At 37.5% G+C, this 21,663-nt stretch overlaps 1 protein-coding gene across 1 annotated transcript in view; it reads right to left on the reverse strand.

The window, feature by feature from the left end:
- ttyh3a (tweety family member 3a) overlaps window positions 1–21,663 on the reverse strand; it is a 70,274-nt gene that overhangs the window by 26,735 nt on the left and 21,876 nt on the right. The window contains exons 3-7 of the mRNA XM_048192735.1: window positions 10,098–10,209; window positions 9,714–9,934; window positions 7,188–7,283; window positions 4,509–4,581; window positions 2,615–2,690 (exon numbers count right to left, since the gene is read on the reverse strand). Of these exons, the coding sequence (XP_048048692.1) occupies window positions 2,615–2,690; window positions 4,509–4,581; window positions 7,188–7,283; window positions 9,714–9,934; window positions 10,098–10,209 (578 nt within the window). The remainder of the gene's footprint in view (window positions 1–2,614; window positions 2,691–4,508; window positions 4,582–7,187; window positions 7,284–9,713; window positions 9,935–10,097; window positions 10,210–21,663) is intronic.

Here is a 21,663-nt window from a genome sequence, read left to right on the forward strand (position 1 = left end):
TGCGCAGCTTGCAGCAGGTTGCGTGGATGCGAATTAAAAACAGACACATGCGTCATAGCAGTGGGTTTGTTGAGGAGGAGTGATGCTTTCATCACTATCATGACACACGTGGACACGCACATGGCAGCAGTCACAGGGATAAGTGCCAGCAGTGGTGCCTGTAAAACCTGCATATGAACAAGCCAATTCTCCCGTCCAATACAACCGACCTCCCTGATTGCCATAAAAATGGTATAATTATGGCAATGATGAGGGGAATAAAGTGGCCTCTCAATTATATCCATGGATGGCTGTATACAAAAGTCTGAAGTTTATAGTGTGGAAGTGTAGTTCATGGCTGGATTTATAGGTTGTAATAGTATTCAGTCTGAGTGCCAGGGCCCCATAGTCTTACATGTCATGTGTGAATGACCTCCAGTAATTGGATGCAATATTGAGTTTCTTTATGAAACAAAGACAATGGAGCGACTTCCAAAGACGATCCGAGAGGAGGCTGAGATTTAAATCCCACTCACGCTGCGATGACTGCAGGGTGTAAAAGATCCTGATTCACGCGAGGCAGGAAACATGCCAAAGCACTGACAGATCTTATTTATGAAGGGTTTCACTGCTTCTTCAATGACGATCATAAAATTTAACATTCCTCTGAGACGTTATCAGATGAGTAAATGGTGTACATAACGGAAGACAATTATAGGATTATATTAAATGCTTTCCCCATCAAAAGTAGAGGTACGTTTGGACTATTTTCATCTTCTGGGTTTGAAATCTACATTGAGTGAACGTCACATAGATGCGATGTGGATAAACATTGTGACGCCCTTCTGAACGACAATGTGAATTAGTTGGTTAGCCAATAATAACATTGGTGATTTACATATTGAAGTAGCAAAAGCATTCAGTCTAAAGGGCTGTTTAAACAACACTAAAAACAAAACATTTATTGGTTATGGCCATTCATTTTCATTTGAAAACGGGTTTCAAAGTTCCAGTTTTTGAAAACGACACCGCTATCGTTTCAATAAACTACAAAAAAAGTGAATGTGTGAAAACAGTGACGTCATGCGCATGCATATTACCTGTTCAGTCTATAGGCGCACGGTGTTTCTTTACAAAGTGACATCGCCAACTACTGGCCTGGCATGAATAATACAGCATTATTAATCGTTTTTGTGGATCAATGTAAACGGGGATTGTTTTGACAACGTTGTTGTCTGTACGCAAAAAAATGCAAAGGAAAAACTTTTGTTTTTAGTACATCACTGTCGTGTAAATGCACCCTTATTTTAAACGTGTTTTTTTTTTTTAATTAAACATTATTTAGCTGCCATTAAACATTCAAGTTTTTCCATCCAATATTTATCTAACTATCAAATTATTTTCTTTCAGCTTTATTTCAATTTACCAAAACAATTTTTAATGGTTTTAGTTTTAATTTACAACAATACTGCTTCAAAAAACTTGGAGCACTTATGATTTTATTTGTTTATTTATTGTCATTTTTGGAGCTTTCCTGCACATGGTCACTATGAACCGGGTTAGACAGAAAAAGTCTGGGTAAAACAGAAACAGAAAAAAAAAAAAAAAAAAAATACAAATTGAAATTATATCAGGGTGAGTAAATAATGGCACAATGTTCAATTTTGGGTGAACTATCCCTTTAAGGAGTTATTTAGAGCAAATGAGATAAAGACTGAAGAGAGGAAGAACAAAGATAAGAATAGAGCCCAGAAGACACACAATTTCATGGGTGTGTGAAGCTGAGAATCACATGGTTTATCATCCCCATCCTTCAGCGGTTTTCTCTTCCTCTCCTCTTATCTCTCACCTTCTCCAGAAGTTCTCTTTGCCTTAAGTCTTCTCTTCACAGCTGACCAACAAATTGATTAATCATAACAGAGGCCAAAGTTGACATATCGAACCTGCTTATGCTACACTAAAGCATATAGGGTTCCACATGCATTCAAAATTACACCAATGCTAGGGGTCATTCACTGAGAGGTCATTCATCAACTGAAAGTTGAAAACGTAAAGAAGCATAACAGGTCCTCTTAAATAGGATTGACATGTTCAAGCCAGTGAAAATGCTTCCTTTCCAGGAAATAAGTCATAGAAAGACCAGTTTCCAATGGGCCGTACCCTGAGGCCACTTCGATTAGGCTTGAACAGAATGCATGTTCTCGCTCCGGCCACCCAAAGAGGAAGGCTCGGACACGCAAAACAAACACAGGCTGGGGGGAAAACACCCACACAGTCATCTCTGCCCTCCGATTTACTGAGGGCATCCAGCCTCGTGTGGATATTAAGGTCACTTTGAAGAGGAACTGCTGTGTTGAGTAATGCTGATCAAGTAAGGAATAGAAAGTCAGATGGAACGCTTCCTCTCTGAGCCAACAGGAAATGAAAGCCTGTGTGACTGTTCATTCCTCAGAGAACACACTCCTCCGTCAGGAGGTGTAGGACAGTCTAAATTCAGACAGACTCGCGAGTGATTCACAATAACGCCTGCTGGATTAAGCGTCTTACTCAAGTCAGCAGGAGGTGGAAGAAAGAAAAAGAGAAAATGGTAATATCTGTGTGATTTCAAAGAAAACTGGAGTGAAATAAAACATACCTTTCTTGATAAGTGTGTGCTGCTCTGACACCTCATTAATGTACATGTCAGGTGCCGCACAGAAGTCACTGAAGCCCTAAAACGAGAGAGAAAACAAACAATGAACATTAAATGACTTTATTTTACACTTTATAGCAGGTTGTTTTTCCCTGAAGTTCAGAAATGTTTTTCAGGACCATTAATTGCATTTTCTACAGATTCATTTTATTCATTAAATTAATCAAAACTGACACATTTCTATTTTTCTTTTAAACTTTCTTTAAAAAAAAAAAAAAAAAAAAAAAAAATCGCGATTTCCGCAAAAATATTGATAAATATTTCTTGAGCAGCAAATCATATCAGAATGTTTTCTGAAGGATCATTTGAGACTGAATGAAGACTGGAGTAATGATGCTAAAAAATCTGAATATATATAATAAAAGGAACATTATTTTTAATTGTAAAAAATTTCACAATATTATCGTTTTTACTGTATTTTTGATCAAATTCAGCATAAGAAAAACATTCAAAACCATCTTACTGACCTCAAACTTTTGAATGGTAGTGTTTTTAGCGAAAGTGATTTAATTAGCATCCTGACAGCTTGGTTGGTTAAGAATTGTGCATTTTTATTATGGCGTGTCACGTTAAAAATAGTCTAACTTTAAAGTTCCCCTGTGGTGAATATCAAGTTTAAGTTGTTCATAGGTCTATCTGGTGTTTTTAACACGCTCTAAGACAAACCATATGCAAATTCATTGGTCAACACCACTGCTGAGTATTTTCTCCTTAAAACTGCAGTAAACCATAGACAGTCTCAAACCCGCGGTTTGAAATCGTTGGTGTTTCTGACGTCACAAACTACCTTATAACCAATCACGTCAAAGTGCCGGTGGACTTTAGCATATCATTAACTGACCGCACAAGGGAGTCTCAAAAGAAGGTTATCCCGCTATATTTTTCAGCTGAAATGAAAAATCAGGAAGATTTAGCAATATAGCAAGGGTATGATGTTTATTACGACGTAATGATGAACTATATGCCTTTCTCCACCGACGTTCTGAGTTATTCAAAGCGTTTCTAAGGATACTGATTGTTAGAAATCAGCTGTCTGACTCGTGAATATGAACATGGTTTGTGTAACATTAGCAACACATTATTAGCTGTTTGATAACATAGTCAAGCGAAACTAGCTCATCATATTAATTACCGTTATGTGTCCAGCGTTGTAAAGAGCGATACCATTGTGCAGCGTTTACCTCAATAAGTTCACCGAGTGGATCTCTGAGCTCGTCCAAGTGAGTGGAGGCGGGGCTAATTATCATATTCACAGATCCGTGTATATTAAATGAGGCAAGGGTGCAGAGTTACATTCAAGCTATTTTAAGGCATTAATATTTTTTTTCACAGGAAAAACATTTAAATATGTAATTTTGGGGGACTACAGGGGGACTGAGATCCCTGAATTCTGTTTCACTGTATTTTGCACCAGCAAGAAACATCTCTAAATCCCCATAAAAAATGCATATAATCAGGGTCAGGTCAATCTGATCTCCCTGATAATTTGCTTAATAATAAATATGAGTTGAAATGTAAACATAGGTGGTCGGTTGTTGATCTGCTCATGGTTCTGACGTCACTCACAATCATGGCAATTTGTATACATGTCCCGGGTGGACTGGGGAGAGAGATTTGCATTGTGAGTATTAGAGTACATCTACAAATGATATTGCCCCTTTAAAGCAGGTATAACTGCGCTAAACAGGCTGCTAATGACAGAGATAAGCTATTACTGGCTGCTTTAGGTAATTGCAGAGATATAATTTGAGCATGTGCAGGAGAGATCATAAGAGGACGCATCACTACAATACTGCCCTGCCTCTGTGTGGAGCAGTGTTGCCATGGAGACACTCACCGAGGAGACAGTCAGTTCCAGACCCAGTGAGCTCCAGCTGATTACCAGCGCCAACACACCCAGAAAACACACCCTGAGAGAACAAAGATAATGATTATCTGAACCACCATCATATACAGTTTATACATAGTGTGATCGTTTAAATGGTTGGAAACCCCTCAAAGGGGTGTCTCTGCTGGGGAAAACCCTTTATCCCACTACAATTTCCCAAATTTAATGGTGGTAAAATGATAGAGGCAACAGTGTCAAAACCATCAAGTAATAAACACACATTTATTGCAATCATCCATGTTGTTATGAGTATCATATTTGTGTAAAACAAACTTCACCAAAACATCTGCTCATCTTCACATCTAACAGTCATATCTGAGCATATTTCACATTGCAGAACAGCAGACTGCAAATAATAATAATATATTATACAATTAAATATTAAATATTAATAGAATTAAATAAATAGTATATTATATTTTTATTTAATTGTATTAATATACTTAACTAAAACGTTAATATATTTTAATATCTTAAATATTCTGCCTCAGGTACATTTATCTTATGGATGTTTATATATTTTAATGGAAAACAAGACAAAAATGACAGTTTGCAGTATAAAAACTCTAAAGTTGTCTTCTAGAGGAAAAAAAGACAATCAAATAGATTTTGTGATTTAATTAATGTACATTAATAAACATTATGGCTCCACCTGAACCTTTAAATTAAGGCCAAATCAAAGCGTAGGAAAGCATCATGGTATCATGCAATGCCTCGAGTCAGGAATGAACTATATCAACCTGAAGATTTCATGATTTTAGCAGTAGCAACTTTTAATACTAAGCAAATCAATATCTTGACATTTACCTTCTGACACGTCCTCAAGCCAAACGGCTTTTTTAATGTAAATGCAAAATATTAAATGTCTGAACATATGATGAGCAAGACAAGCCAGAGGAAATCGGCGAGCCAGCTACAGGATAGAGACGCCGGGCTTTAATGTGAGCTCTAGCCTGAGGGAAACAATGCACTGCTCCCTCCTATAAGACACGGCAGGATAACGATGGCCAAAGAGACACAATGGCCCTATGTTTTTTGGCAGGGCTGGTGGAAGAGTTGTGCACAATCTACTAAATGACAGAACATGATTGGTCCAACAACACGCACCTGAGGTACTCCGGTGTACCCACAACAACCAAACATGCAACATAAAGTGTCCATCCAGAGATAAGACTCTCTATAATGTTCACAGTATGTTATGGAGAGCCTATATTATATTATAGTATAGTAGAGTATAGTATAGCGTGCAACAGCCGGGTTCCAAATTTAAATTGAATTACCTCCATAGGGAAATTAATTTTGTGTTGTGAATTTTGTGTAAGAAAAAGAAAAAAAAAAAAAATCCATATTTAACAAGTTATAAAGTAAAATATCTAGCTTCAGTTACACTTTTTTCATAAGTTGAATACAGAAGGTGGTCTGGTGGATGCTAGATATTTTACTTTATAACTTAATATAAAGTAAATAATATGGATATTTTTCTTACACAAATGCATCACTTCGCTTCAGAAGGCCTTTATTAGCCGGAGCCGTGTGGAGTACGTTTATGATGGATGGATGCACTTTCTTGAGCTTCAAACTCGTTGGCCTCGTTCACTGCCATTATAAAGCTCAGATGCGTCAGGATATTTATTAATATAACTCTGATTGTGTTCATCAGAAAGAAGTAAGTCATATACACCAAGGATGGCTTGAGAGTGAGTAAATCACGGGGTAATTTTAATTTGAAAGTGAACTAATCCTTTAAGAGCAGAAATCCTGGTGAGAAACTAAAGAAATCTACACCTATCAGGACAAGCAAAACTCCCATGAAGCGCTGGGACAAACGAGTCAGTCTCCCTATGCACGCAAAATACTTATTTTTTTGTGTGTATATGCATATTATGCAATAAACTTATATCCATTATTTTTAAATTGATCATGTCATTCACAATGCTTAATGAGGCAGTTTGTCTGATTTTCAAGTACTTTGATTCAAATTATAGTTTGCAATGTGATTAACCTCATAGCTGTTTGCTTTGATTCAGGGCTTATAACTCTTTAACAAAGTGTTTTGAAAATCCCTATGGGAAAGATACATCTGGAGCCAAGGCAGCTGAAAAAGTGGTTGCACTCAATTGCGTTGTTAGCTTAACAGCATGCTAACATCAAACTCTATTGGTGAGTCAAGCCTCTTAGCACTTTACATGAGGTTGTGTGGCGAGGTACTTTATATAGAGTGGTTTTGGAACAGAGCTAAAGTGACTCAGTTTTGTGCTATGTTTGAGATTATCACGCTGTTTGTTCTTCTGTTTTTCTGCAGCGTCTCGGAATTAAACTTCCCAGAGGGGGGGAATCAGAGCGAAAGAGACATTATACATTCTTTGTTGGAGTTTAACAGAAGAGAATAACTAACACTTCATAAATCAGGTGTAACTGCTTTTACTGAGAGGCAGAAATCATTCATCACAGCCTCATGGAGTGTCATTGAGTGAATGCCTTCCTGACAGTTGAAAAACCTTTGTGAGTCAGAAACCGGAGCGGATCAAATATTGCTGGCCATTTGCTAGTTTCTATAAGCACTGAAGCTTTATTTTCCCTGGTGTACCAACTCATGACCCAAAGACACATCCATATGAACCGTCTTACCCAATCAGAGTTCCTTTGGAGTTGCGGATGAGACCGAAGAGCACCAGCAGGCAAATAAGCACATCAAACAGCAGCAGACCCAGGTATCCCAGCCACCTAATGATGACAACACATTAACATAATACATTTCAACCGCAGCAAATTCTACAGCGTTCATGTCACTAACACTAACAGATCAGTTGTCTCTTATACATTTAAATATACGAAATACACTACCACATCCTTCATTCAGCAAGGATGCATTCAATTTATAATTTATAATGTTACGATAGATTTTTATTTCAAATAAATGCTGTTCCTTTGAACTTTCATTAAACAATCCTAAAAAATGCATCACTGTTTCCATAAAAATATTAAGCAGCACAACTGTTTTCAACACTGATAAGAAGAAATGTTTCTTGTAAATCATCATATCAGAATGATTTCTGAAGGATCATGTGACACTGAAGACTGGAGTAACAATGCTGAAAATTCAGCTTTGTCAAATGACATTAAAATAAATAGAAAACAATTACTTTAAACTAATAATATTTTATTGTTTTACTGTATTTTTATTAAATAAATACAGCCTTGGTGACAGACCCCAAACTTTTGAACAGTAGTATATACACTTATATATACACCTGAAAACATAGCCTAAATTGTGTCTATTTAAAATGTACATGCCCTAGTGAATAAGATTTTTACATTTTTTATTTGTGCAAACTTTCCATCACGAGGATACGGGTTGTTGCTAGATGGCATAAAGGTGGAAACTATTGTAAAAGCAATCACCATTTACATACAGAAAATGTAAATTTTGTAAATCAATTCCAAAAATGTTTGGTTTCATGGGATTATCCTGTTATGGAAGCCTAGAATGAAACTTATTTGACTGTTTTTAGGCAAACTAACAGACCCCATGGCAATTTCTTTCACTGAGAAACGTAAATGGTCGACAAAAGGTGGAAAGAGGCAGCGAGTGCACAGAATACTAATTTTTATTTTCTCTGAGAGTGCACTGTTAACAACTTCTGTGAGACAGAGAAATCTTTTGAGAGCTTTTTTCTTTTTTTGGATGTTAAAAAGGTTTTACACAAATGAAACATACACTTCATAATGTGTTTCAGGGTTGTCACACCAAAATTTCAGTTACCAAGATAAGGAATTCCTCAATTTTTTTGAGGAGTTGAACTCCTTTTAATATTTCATGAATACTGAAAATATTTTAAGTCAGTATTTGAGATTTTAAGTTAATACTTCAATAGCAACACATTCATATGTTCACAGTTCTCTGATGCCGGTTAATGGTCACATGACATGCAGGTAAACAAATAACATATTTAAAGGGTTAGTTGACCCAAAAATGAAAATTATGTCATTAATGACTCACCCTCATGTCGTTCCAAACCCGTAAGACCTCCGTTCATCTTCGGAACACAGTTTAAGATATTTTAGATTTAGTCCGAGAGCTTTCTGTCCCTCCATTGAAAATGTATGTACGGTATACTGTCCATGTCCAGAAAGGTAATAAAAACATCATCAAAGTAGTCCATGTGTCCATCAGTGGGTTAGTTAGAAGTTTTTGAAGCATCTAAAATACATTTTGGTCCAAAAATAACAAAAACTACGACTTTATTCAGCATTGTCTTCTCTTCCGGGTCTGTGTATATCCGCTTTCAATCCACAGTGATGCTGCTGCTGCTTCTTCTACGGCGGTTGGCATCCAGCTTATTGGTGCATTACCACCCCCTTCTGCTCCGGACAGTGACGCTGATGACGTGTTATCCGGTGCGCCCGAGCTTCGTTTACAGTCTGAGGGAGACGCACGCTGTATTCAAGCTATTCTACATTGTTTGTATTTTGGTATTGCTATATTTTTTAAAATGGTGCGTAGGTGTGCAGGTGTGCATGTCGCGGATGTCCTAATTACGTAACTGTCTGGAGCAGAAGGGGGCGGTAATGCACCAATAAGCTGGATGCCAACCACCGTAGAAGAAGCAGCAGCAGCAGCGGTAGAGAAGACAATGCTGAATAAAGTCGTAGTTTTTGTTATTTTTGGACCAAAATGTATTTTCGATGCTTCAAAAACTTCTAACTAACCCACTGATGTCACATGGACTACTTTGATGATGTTTTTATTACCTTTCTGGACATGGACAGTATACCGTACATACATTTTCAATGGAGGGACAGAAAGCTCTCGGACTAAATCTAAAATATCTTAAACTGTGTTCTGAAGATGAACGAAGGTCTTACGGGTTTGAAACGACATGAGGGTGAGTCATTAATGACATAATTTTCATTTTTGGGTGAACTAACCCTTTAATCTTTTTTAGTAAGTGTCTTATTTTGATTGTTTTTATTAAAAAAAAAAGAAGCTATTTTCCTTAAAAAGAAATAAATGTATAAATATTTGCACTCAGATACTGAAATCTGTATGTTTTTAATTATTATTTTAGTGTGGACTTGGTACTAAAGTAAGTGTGACATCCCTACATATTTCTTTCACTGACCTCTTTCTGTGACAGATATGAATGTACGTACCTGTACCAGTCATATAGTTCAATCTGGGTTGCCAGATCCTCCAAGGAGATGCTGAGATTGTTCCAAAAAGGAATGTCAGCCATCTGACGAACCAGCTCACTCCGCTGATCCTGCAGTTTCTGTATGATGGACAGGTAGTCTGTATGCTTTGCATACTGGTCCTTTAGTAGCTGAAGATTCTCATCCACAGTCTGGCTCTGAGCTGATGTACTTTCTGACACCTACAGACACACAAACACATTTGCTCTGTAAGCTCTTTTCTCGTGAGCTAAGGATCACACAGTGTAACAGCTGTGAGTATGTCAGTGAGAATGTCAAGCTCTGGTGTGTTTTGGAGGGATAGAGCACCATGTGAACATAACCCAGCGTGCATCAGTGCCTCACCAGTCTCTGCACTCCTGACACGGTGCGGTTGGCATGACGGAGTGAGTAAGTCAGTCGATTCACGCCATCACAGGTCTCACCGTTCCCGTAGAAACCAACAGCAATGCCAGCGCTGTAAGGATACAAAGAAAGAGAAGCATAAGGAGGAGGGGACAGGGGAATTGAGACCTTCAGTAGAGCCGTGGTAACCCTGAGGAATAGGTCAGTAATTTCTCAAACCCTGCACACAGCCAGCAGAAGATAACACAACCGAACACACATGAAATGACCCATTAAATAATAGTGAATAATAACAGATCATTCAGGATACTGATATACATCAGTCAATCCCAACTAGAGGTACTTGAAGAAATAGACCACCCAAAAAAAGGAAAATTCAGTCATCATAGTGATAACCGTCATCCAGCTACTAGAAATACAACAAATATGTAACAACCATTCAAAAGTTTGGGGCGAGTAAGATTTTTTTTTTTTTTTTTTGTAAAGAAAGTAATACTTTTAAATGCATATGTAAAATATTCAATCAAATAAATGCAGTTCTTTTGAACTTTTTATTTATCAAAAAATCCTGAAAAATCATGGTTTCCACAAAAACATTAAGCAGCACAATTTTTTTTTCAACAAAGATGACAATAATAAATGTTTCTTGAGGATCAAATCATCATATTAGTATGATTTCTGAAGGATCATGTGACACTGAAGACTGGAGTAATGATGATAAAAATTCAGCTTTGATCACAGGAATAAATAAATTACATCTTAAAATATATTCAAACAGAAAACAGTTTTTAAAATTTTAATAATATTTCACAATATTACTGTTTTTAATGCATTTTTGATCAAATAAATGCAGCCTTGGTGAGTGTAAGAAACTTTTTAAAAAGTCTTTTAAAAACTGTAAATTCTTACAGACACATCAGTAATATGGACATTTTATGGGTTGGAAATAGGAAAGAGTGTAGTACTATTTCAGGGCGATGAGTTACAAGCATTATTGGGTTCTATATGGCTCATAACCAGAAAGTTGCTGGTTCAAGCCTCATGAAGGCCAGCCCGTGAATAAGACAAACAGCCCTTTGGCTCCATGGGGGGGATCCCTAAAAGTTAGCATAATCTAAATGACTACATGCTTACTTATTCATTTGAACAGTTAACAACTAACAAAATGCTTGTCTGTGGCTTTTGTGCACATCAGAGTGGTCAGATGATGAATATCACTCTGAGAAACTCAACACGCCACTGACTCAGACTTTTGGGCTACTACAACAGAGCTGGGAGAATAGAGATGAAAACGAATCAATTGGGCTAACAGCTTTGACCGGCTAGAGAATCAGGTCACAAACACTCGCTGCCCCACAAACCCACTGAGGCCATTTACAGAAATATACTCCCAGCAGCGGACCATCTGCACCATCTGAACCAGAGATATAGATGACCATCAGCACATCAGACTTAAACATGTTGCCTCACCACCAGGTGGCACAACAGCACAACCTGCCGATGGGGCTTTCAATCCAACTCATTCCCATTCCCCACCCTCTCTCGCTCAAGTATGTCACCCAACTCATTGTAAAGCATTCAATGGCAGCTACAATCAGCAGCCACCCCGTTTAAGGGGGTTCTGCGGCTAAACAAAGAGCTATTCACCACAGGACAGGCCCGCAGGCCCGCTTACATTTAAGACGCATTCCATGCGTTTGCCAGTCTTATCGTTTGCTTCATGTACGGGCCAAAGTCTAAGTATAAAGATTTCACAAAAACGTGTATGTGAAGGACCTATTGTCGCTGAAGCACTACGCAGGAACGAAGTCACTTGAGTTGAATCGAGTGACAATCTCTTAAACTAGCTCAATATTAGTTACTTGTGTTAAACTGATGCATGGTGTGTTGTTTTTATGCGTTTCCATGCGTTGTCGTGTTCAGCCGGGGCGTGTTGCGGCACGAATGTGCAGATCAGGAAGCAGATGTCACCTCGCCATTCCCCCGGAGGCCACGGTCATGTGACCCATTAGAGAGGTCTCAGTGGAGTTCCCAGCATTCCTACTACACTGCAAATCTGGTGGATAATCTGCAGGAACAAAGTAACTAAATACACAAATACACAGTCTAATCTCTCATAGCAGGTCATGAATGACTAGACGGTGATATATTTGCTCATGTTGTTTTTGCATTAAATCAAATTATAGTGCTACTTATGCGTTTAAACGAAAACAAAACTGCAATGAGTTTGTAAGAAGCAGAGGTTCATATTTGCTCAGTCATAACTGATCAGAGACAAATATCAAGGAATACCCATCCAAAAAAATAGTGCTGGTATCAGTGGCCCCAAAAAATTATCTGGACAATTTTGGAAACTATGTCTGAATCTCAGTGCACTAGAAAGAAGATCTCAAACCAATGTCATCTTTAAATAAGTGCTTGAGCTTTTCTCAGAACAAACTTTTAATTAACTGGTCTAAAGTCATTTTAGTAGATGTATGAAGTCAGTTCTGCTCAAGAACAGGTGTCCCGCCAGAGTGAACACTTTGGCTAATATTTGATAACCAGAAAGTGTCATTTTTGATGCTGTATCTGTTGTTTTATAACTTAAACTATTAAACTTATTTTTAACCGTTTTGACTTATGTACTGTTGGCATTTTTCTTTGAAATAAATGAGTCTTGGTTTGATATTTTGCTATATAAATGCAAAACCAATATATTTTTTAAAGCAACATATACTTTGGCTATTATATTCTATGTTACTGTTTCATTATCATAATAATATACCACGGTATTTAAATGATACTGTAAGGTTCTCCAAAGAATACTATGGTATTACAACTGTAGAAATGTCAATAAAACTTGAAAATAAAAGCAAAAGTGGGCAGCAGTGAGGTTTATAAGGTCAGATACATTCAACCATACAAGAGACATCTCCGACAATAGTTATACTGTGATTGTGGGCTCTAAGACAAGATGTGACCCGAGGACAGATCAATCAATGGTCCCACAGCTGAGGCTTTTGGTGGGCCGATATCACTGCAATGCTGTATTAACGAAAGCTCAGTCTGTTAGACGGTCTCTATTCTGAGCTTATGCTCTCACGGGTCTATACAGACATACTGCAAACAAACAAAAAATAAGCCACATGACTCATCGAAATCTATCCCAGGGCTCCCTGATGCGAAGAAGCAGACTTTAGTTGCATAACATATAGAATAAGTAATGACCTGTGATTGTTGATCGATGTGAATGGGGTTAAGCGTTCCTTAGAGAATAACACTCCATTGACTGGGCAGATCACACAGAGCGATCTCATTACTCATGCTGGTGCACCCATCCCCCTAAAGCACAGCGTCCTAAATCAGTGGGGATTTGGCTAAGTGGAGTGTCACACACTGTTAAGACAAGACAGGTTTGGTCACTATGTGCCTGAAGAGTGAGTGTCCTTCGGTGTTCTTCCTAAAACAAAAGACTCATGTGCTGATTCATTTAAAGAATACTTAAATGAATGGAATGGGTTTCCATGGCCAGGTTCATGCAAGCCTCACATCACCAAGTACAATACACTCAAAAAAATGAACTTTCACTGTTGTTAGTTTCACTCAAACCACCCTTGTTCACATTACTTAAAAAACTCATGTAACTACATGAACGTAATTTAACTGAGTTGTTTCTACTAATAATGAGTATTGTCTGCTTTACTTAGTAAGTGTTTGTTCAGTCAACTTAACATTGCTGAGTGAAACGCACAAATTAATGTTGACATAACTAACTGGGCAGTGGATCCATAGTTCCCAGCATGCTTTGCAAGGGACTGCATTAGGAGAGTAAATTTAGGGATTAAAGTGTTATTTTATGTGTTTTTCAGTAAAGGGAAAGATGTTGTTAGTTTATGTTAGTGTTTAATGTTCAGTTATGTTGGACATTTAGAGTAGTTTCTGTAATGTTTTTGAATTTTGTGGTTACCATTATGCAGAAGAGTGTCGCCTGTGTTTAGGCTGTGCACACTCATGTATGCATGTTTCCTGCTCTCGATTCAATTGAGTTTGTTCAATGAGTTATTTTATGAGTGCACTTTGTAGAGAAAATAGTTCATTTAATAAGGTAAATTAAGTTAATAAATGGTTCACCTTACGTAATCAACATAACATAATTAAGTAAACTGCACATAAATATTATGTAACAGTGACACTCAAATGATTTGTATTTACTCAAAGAAATTTAGTCAGCTTTACTTGAATTTCTTTTGTTCATTCAACTAAATTGTTATTTGTACAATACAGTTGCGTGGAACCACTTGACACTTCTTTTTTAAGTAAATCCAACAATTCATTTTTTTGAGTGTACTTTTGTCTATATAGTGCATACAAATTGCTCTAGAAATTTTTCATGCCCCCCATGAAAAAGACATGATCTGGATAAAATACTGCAAAATGAACACTAGTCATATTTACTAAAATGTGCCAATATAAAAAATGAAAAAAAAAGCGCATTTTTTCAGCAAAAAGTTGTGGTTGTTGTACAACAACTTTTGGTTATCACTGTCAATCATCACATTTTCTGATTCAAAGCCACATTTTAATGTGTCTGTGAATCTAGAAAATTTGTAGTGCGTCACTAGCAGCATTAGCTTTAAAGGTGCCATCAAACGTTTTTTTACAAGATGTAATATAAGTCTAAGGTGTCCCCTGAATATGTCTGTGAAGTTTCAGCTCAAAATACCCCATAGATTTTTTTTAATCCATTTTTTTTAACTGCCTATTTTGGGGCATAATTAGAAATGCGCCGATTCAGGTTGCAGCCCCTTTAAATGCTCACGCGCCCCGCCCCCGGAGCTTGCGCTTGCCTTAAACGGTGCATAAACAAAGTTTACACAGTTAATATAACCCTCAAATGGATCTTTACAAGATGTTCGTCATGCATACTGCATGCATGCGTCGGATCATGTGAGTATTGTATTAATTTGGATGTTTACATTTGATTCTGAATGAGTTTGAGGCTATATGCTCCGTGGCTAATGGCTAATGCTACACTGTTGGAGAGATTTATAAAGAATGAAGTTGTTTTATGAATTATACAGACTGCAAGTGTTTTTAATAATGAAAATAACGACAGTCTTGTCTCCGTAAATACAGTAAGAAACGATGGTAACTTTAACCACATTTAACAGTACATTAACAACATGCTAACGAAACATTTAGAAAGACAGTTTACAAATATCACTAAAAATATCATGAATCATGTCAGTTATTATTGCTCCATCTGCCATTTTTCGCTATTGTTCTTGCTTGCTTGCTTACCTAGTCTGATGATTCAGCTGTGCACATCCAGACGTCCTGCCCTTGTGTAATGCTTTGAACATGAGTTGGCATATGCAAATATTGGGGTCGTACATATTAATGATCCCGACTGTTACGTAACAGTCTATGTTATGTTGAGATTCGCCTGTTCTTCGGAGGTCTTTTAAACAAATGAGATTTATATAAGAAGGAGGAAACAATGGAGTTTGAGACTCACTGTATGTCTTTTCCATGTACTGAACTCTTGTTATTTAACTATGCCAAGGTAAATAATTTTTTTATTCTAGGGCACCTTTAATGAAAGAATTTCTGAGCATAGAACACACTCAGTGAGCGCGCGGATTCAAAACTTCAGCACTTGGAGAGGGGTATTGAGTGGATTCGCACCAACTCCAACACGTCTGATTGGCCACTGCATCCATGCACTCAACAGACATGTCTGATTGGCTACAATGCTGCAAAAACTAATGAAAAAAACCTTTGACAGTCTTCATCACAGATCACACATAAGCTAAACTTAACATTATCACGATATTCACTATTTTCCCTAAAATTTATATTGTCAGCAAAGGTATAGATATTCAATGCATCACCCAGCCCTACTCAGTGCTGACAATTTAGCTATTTTGTCACTAGATTTAGTGACTTCCTCGTCCCTTTTGAGATTTTTTTCAAAAGCCTAGTGACAAATCTAGCAACTTCTTGGAAAAACGATCTAGATTCTGTGACTCACCAACTGATCTATATTTAATTAATATAGACCAGTGGACTCACCAGTATGACGTCATCTAGCGACATTTAGTGACCCATTTTAGCTACTTTCAGCTGAAAGAAATTGACAACACTGGCCCTACTGTCCAATATAATTTCAGCATTAGCAGAGACTGATTTACTTTCCTATGTAAGAAAACATGGATATGAAAATATACCTAATGGAACAGAAATATACCCAAATAATCAGAATTGAAACATAACTGGAATCAAGAGCTTTTGAATCAGAATTGAATAAGGAATTTGTATATTTTACAGTGTTTTAGAGCTGGACCAGATCCATCATACTGAAAGTATAAAAATGTTGGATGGACACAGCTTATATATTCCAGTCTCAGGCTTTTCAGAATTCCCAAATGAACTGCACACTAGCTGCTGTGATGCTATCAGAGCCTTTGAAGTGGCTTCAATGTCAAGTCATGAGCTGCTTAGCATAAACGCTGTAAAGGTTTCAGAGTCTTGCTCTGGATTTCCATAATCTTTAGTTATGCAGCGCTACAGCTAAAATGTGCCTGAAGCTACAGATATCAGAAGTCCAAGCATGAAACTTAGGTGCTGTGTATCCGGAATGAGTCCTCCAGGCTGTTTCACACCAACTACATTCAAACCATCTGACAGAGATGGGGATCAAACTTTAATCAGTGAAAACAAAGCAAATTCATGTGTCTTGACGTGCAAGCCTTCACTACATCAATTCTGATTGAACACTGTGCATTTGAAGGGATTTCATCTGGACTAAATAATGCATGTGGTGCAACAGAACTCAAAATAGATGTCAAAGAAACACTACTATGTAGGAGTAAATACCAACACAGACCCTAAATGTTACTCACAACAAACAGGAAACATTTAGAGTAGGTGTTAACCTACATTACTGATTGGACTGTAGATGAATCTACAAAAACATGACTTAAATTCTGCTGTTTACGATTACTCCTCTGTGTCCTCATGAATCATTGATGCAGGACAGAAGATTGCATGTCTTAACCACATTTTGTAAAACATTCTTGTTCTTTCTGGTTTCTATTTGAGCGCTCATGTGTTCCTTCAAATGCATCCACTGAGATTTCTTGTAAAGCTCTCAAAATATGTGCCTTCATCAGCAGTTCTCAGGAGATTTCACCATACTTCCAAGAAAGACCAGAAAATGCACAACTCTACATTTCTATTTCAATAGAAATGGAATTAGCAGACATATTTAATACTACATCCCATGGCATAAGTTAGCCTTCAGATCGACAATACAGATGGTAAATATTACAAGGGCTTCTTACTAAACAATCTGTTCCTATAGACTGTCTAGATCCACAGGGTCTACAGCAAAACTGTCCACTGGACGGACGCCATGAGCTCGTTTCCTCCTCATGCATAAGTGATAAGTAGTCCATGCAGAATCTGCACTTTTTCACATTTATGTGCTGATTGGGGAGGAATATCTGCATAGTTTTGCGGAATAAACTCAAATTTCACTTGAAACTCATATACAAGAGGTGGGTTAGGAGATATGCATGTATGGAATGACACACAAGAGATCTTTCAGTGGAATTATGATGGTGCCGTTATCATGTGGGTGCATTCATGTGAAATACCATTTTGATTATGTCACTGTTATACCCTTCCTTGTCTAGGGAAGAGGAGGAGGAACAGTTGTAAAATAAAAGTTAAGGAAACTAAATAAATTAAACGAATGGCACCCACCTCCCTACAACTTCCTTAAATTTAAATGGAACTCATTTAATGGTTAGGCCTAGTTCACCCAAAAATGTAAATTCTGTCATTTATTATTCACCTTCATGTCGTTCCACAGCCGTAAGACCTTCGTTCATCTTTGGAACACAAATTAAGATATTTTTGATAAAATCTGAGAGGTATATGACTCGTCCATAGACAGCAATATAATCAACACTTTCAAGGTCCAGAAAGGTACTAAAGACATTGTTAAAACAGTCGATGTGACTGCAGTGGTTCAACCTAAAATTTATGAAGCGATGAGAATACTTTGTGCACAAAAACAAAAAAATAATGACTTTATACGACACTATCTTCTCTTCTGTGTCATTCTCATACGTTGTTTACGTCCAGCACTTCCAGGTTCCACGTCAGAACGGCGACTCATTATTGGCTGGCTCCTGCATCAGTATCACATGCATTCGTCACATGATCAGCTTTAGCCAATGCTGAGCCGGCATTCAGATGCAAACACAGAAGCCTTCACTATGCTTACTGCGTTAACTGCATAAGGATAACGACAGGGAAGAGAAGACATTGTTGAATAAAGTCATTATTTTTGTTTTGTTTTTGTGCACAAAAAGTATTCTCATCAATAAAATTAAGGTTGAACCACTGCAGTCACGTCGACTGTTTTAACAATGTCTTTAATCCCTTTCTAGACCTTGAAAGTGTTGGTTAAATTGCTGTCTATGGACGAGTTACATACCTCTCAGATTTCATCAAAAATATCTTAATTTGTGTTCTGAAGATGAACGAAGGTCTTACGGCTGTGGAACGACATGAAGGTGAGTAATTAATGACAGAATTTTTGGGTGAATTAACCCTTTAAAACAAGAAATAAACTCATGAATAAAATGAACATCCAATTAATAAGCAGTGCACCAAATCTCCCTTTCGATAGTCTCGAAACACACAACTAAAATACCTTACACATGGCCACAACAGCAAATCAGAAGAGGGAGATAGTCAGGAGGGCTGATTAGCATCAACTGTTGATACTCATTTTAGGAGAGCAGAAACAAAGTAGACAAACAAAAAGGCATACACAACACAATTCCGTGGTGGGACGTACTGGGTCTAGCCACTCAGAGTAGATAACTATGTCATCCCGGTATGCTGCACTATTTGGAATGTTAGCCAGTACCTCATGCATCATCCTCGGGAATGTTGTCGGTGCATTTTGCATCCCAATGGTGAGAACAGAATACTGCAGGAAGTTACAGGGCAATACAAAGGCAGAAATTTCTGAAGTTCTAGGTGTTAAAAAAAAAAAAACTTGCCAGTAGCCTTTCAAAAGATCAAACGTGGTCACATACTTAGAAGTTTGTGTGGACAGAGTCTGTTCTGCTAAGCGGGCCAATGGAAAAAAAAAAAAAAACAGCTATTCACGTTGCGATAGCCTGTGCAAAACAAAAGTTTAAATCTGGTTTTGGGACTAACAAGCATCAAGGACTTTCACTAGGTGTTGCAAAACTATTCTGGAGTAAATACTCAACTTCAGCTCTCATAACTTCATTTTTAGCAGGACTCACTCTATAAGGAAACTGTTTAATGGGCAGGCTCTTGACCTACATCAATATCATGAACAAGAACATTAGTCTGACTCGGAACATCAGAAAATAAAGTAGGATATTCTCAGATCAGTTTACCAGTTCACTATGTTGGTGTTCAAGAAGACAGTTTAAACTAGATCAGACAGTATGGCAGAGTTCTGCAAGCATCCGCACAAAAGCTTAGCATCACACACAGTCAATCCATCGTCTTCAGGACTGTAAATGGTAGGAAGAACAGCAGACAACTCGAGTCAGTAGCCTTAAAAGTAATGTTTCTTCCCATACTTGAAGTGTACCACTTAAAAAAGAGAATGAAGCCAGTCTAAAGTATTACTGACTGCAGGCGCATATTATGAGAATGTTAATATCACATTATGAGAAATCCTGAGTCATGTCCCTCGCAGGTGTGATGATTATTAATGGTGTTTGTGTTGAAAACGAGCTCATCTTCCTCCCAGTAGGGGAAAAAAATCAGCAGGGAGCCTCTGAAGACGACAGAGAAAGTGTTCTCTGTATTTCTACTTCCACACAGGACCAGATGTGCAGTGATAGACTTTCACAGAGGGCAAGATGCTTGCTCTACATGCACACTCACAGCAGTAAGCATGAGAGAGAAAAAGAGAAGAGTTTCAGAAACTGATATAGCAAGAGAACGTATTGAATGTGCGACCGACTAACAGAGCGAGACATACTCTGTGTGAGAGTGAGTGTATGTGCGAGACTAGCTCTTCATGGTTAAAATAATTAGGCCCACATGAAATATATAATTCCCCCTTAAAAAAAAACAAAAACAAAAACAAAAAAAACCAGACATAAATAAAAAACAAACCAAAACTGAAAATCAACGAACCAAAACAAAAAACACCAAACAAACTGAAAGAACAAAAAAAGAAAAACACCAAACAAACTGAAAGAACAAAAAAAAAAAAAAAAAAAAAAACACCAAACAAAGAAAAAAACCCCCACTAAAACTGAAAAAAAACAAAAAAAAACACCAAATAAACTGAAAAAAAAAAAAAAAAACACTAAACAAGCCAAAAACAAAACAAACAAACAAACAAAAAAAACCAGATAAAAACATTGTGTTGTGTATGTTTTATTTATTTATTTATTTTTAAATGTGCACTCATAAATCAATCCAAATAAGATCAGGATTTGTATTAGTATTAAGTAAGTATTAGGGCCCATTTTGCTTCCATGATGGCTTTGAAGATATAGAGACAGCAACACTCCTTTGTGTGTTTTTGCCTTGTCTTTGAGTTCTTTATAACTTCCGAGCTGGGGAAAAAAAATAGACCATGTACCGAAGACAAGATTTACTGCTTGGTGTGTAACTCATAGTGACCATAAAGTTCTCACCTGTCATCTTGCCCGAAAGCTCGGCTAAGAAAATGAACTGAAGGAGAGAGACCCATAAAACCACACAGCAGGCTCTCTCTCATGCCGACACTATCACAGGCAGACTCCCTGAAGAGCGAGCGCACGTTAACATGGACAAAACATGAGAAGCGGTCATGAGACGCGAGGGGTTGTGGAGGAAAAGGGTGGTGGTCTTTTTTTGTGAGTCCCTGCTGATGGCTATAATGCCAGAACCCACAAGTTAAGCGCTGCTGGGAAAGACGCTGCCATAGCAACAGGCCGGATAATAGTCAAGCCTCAACTTTCCCACCAAATTCTTTTCATTCACATTTTCCGTCTATTTCACTTTCAAATATCATCACAACAAAAGCCAGCATTGCTAATGCAATCTGTTTATGAGTCTTCTCGTGATTTGGATTCACTCAGAGAAATGTCTTGACATCTTGAATTTTAATGGATTATAATGCACTTGAAAGAAAAAAACAACACTATAGTCGATTCAGAAGATGTTGAAGGAAAACTAGAATGAAGGACAGCAGAAACGCTCTTTGTGGTGGCATGCATTATAGCAACAGCCCCAGACAGAAGGTTGTATTTGAAGTAATGACTTTCTCTTGCACAAACCCACTTTATTCTGCAGCTCAGCACTTTGTCATCAGCGACACAATACACTAGGAATAGCCAATGAAATGGTCAATGCATCAACTCAGCAAATTTTCCCAACCAATCAATAGACATCCTGTGATTAATCCAAGCAAACCAACACTTGTGTGTGGAGGGACCCAAAGGGGATTCTCAAGGAGTCAAATGTGCATTTTTCTCAATTTGCATTAAAAATGCAATTACTCTTTCGACGAGATCCAAATGAC

The sequence above is a fragment of the Megalobrama amblycephala genome, linkage group LG1 (genome assembly GCF_018812025.1).
Source record: "Megalobrama amblycephala isolate DHTTF-2021 linkage group LG1, ASM1881202v1, whole genome shotgun sequence".
Classification (NCBI taxonomy): Eukaryota; Metazoa; Chordata; class Actinopteri; order Cypriniformes; family Xenocyprididae; genus Megalobrama; species Megalobrama amblycephala.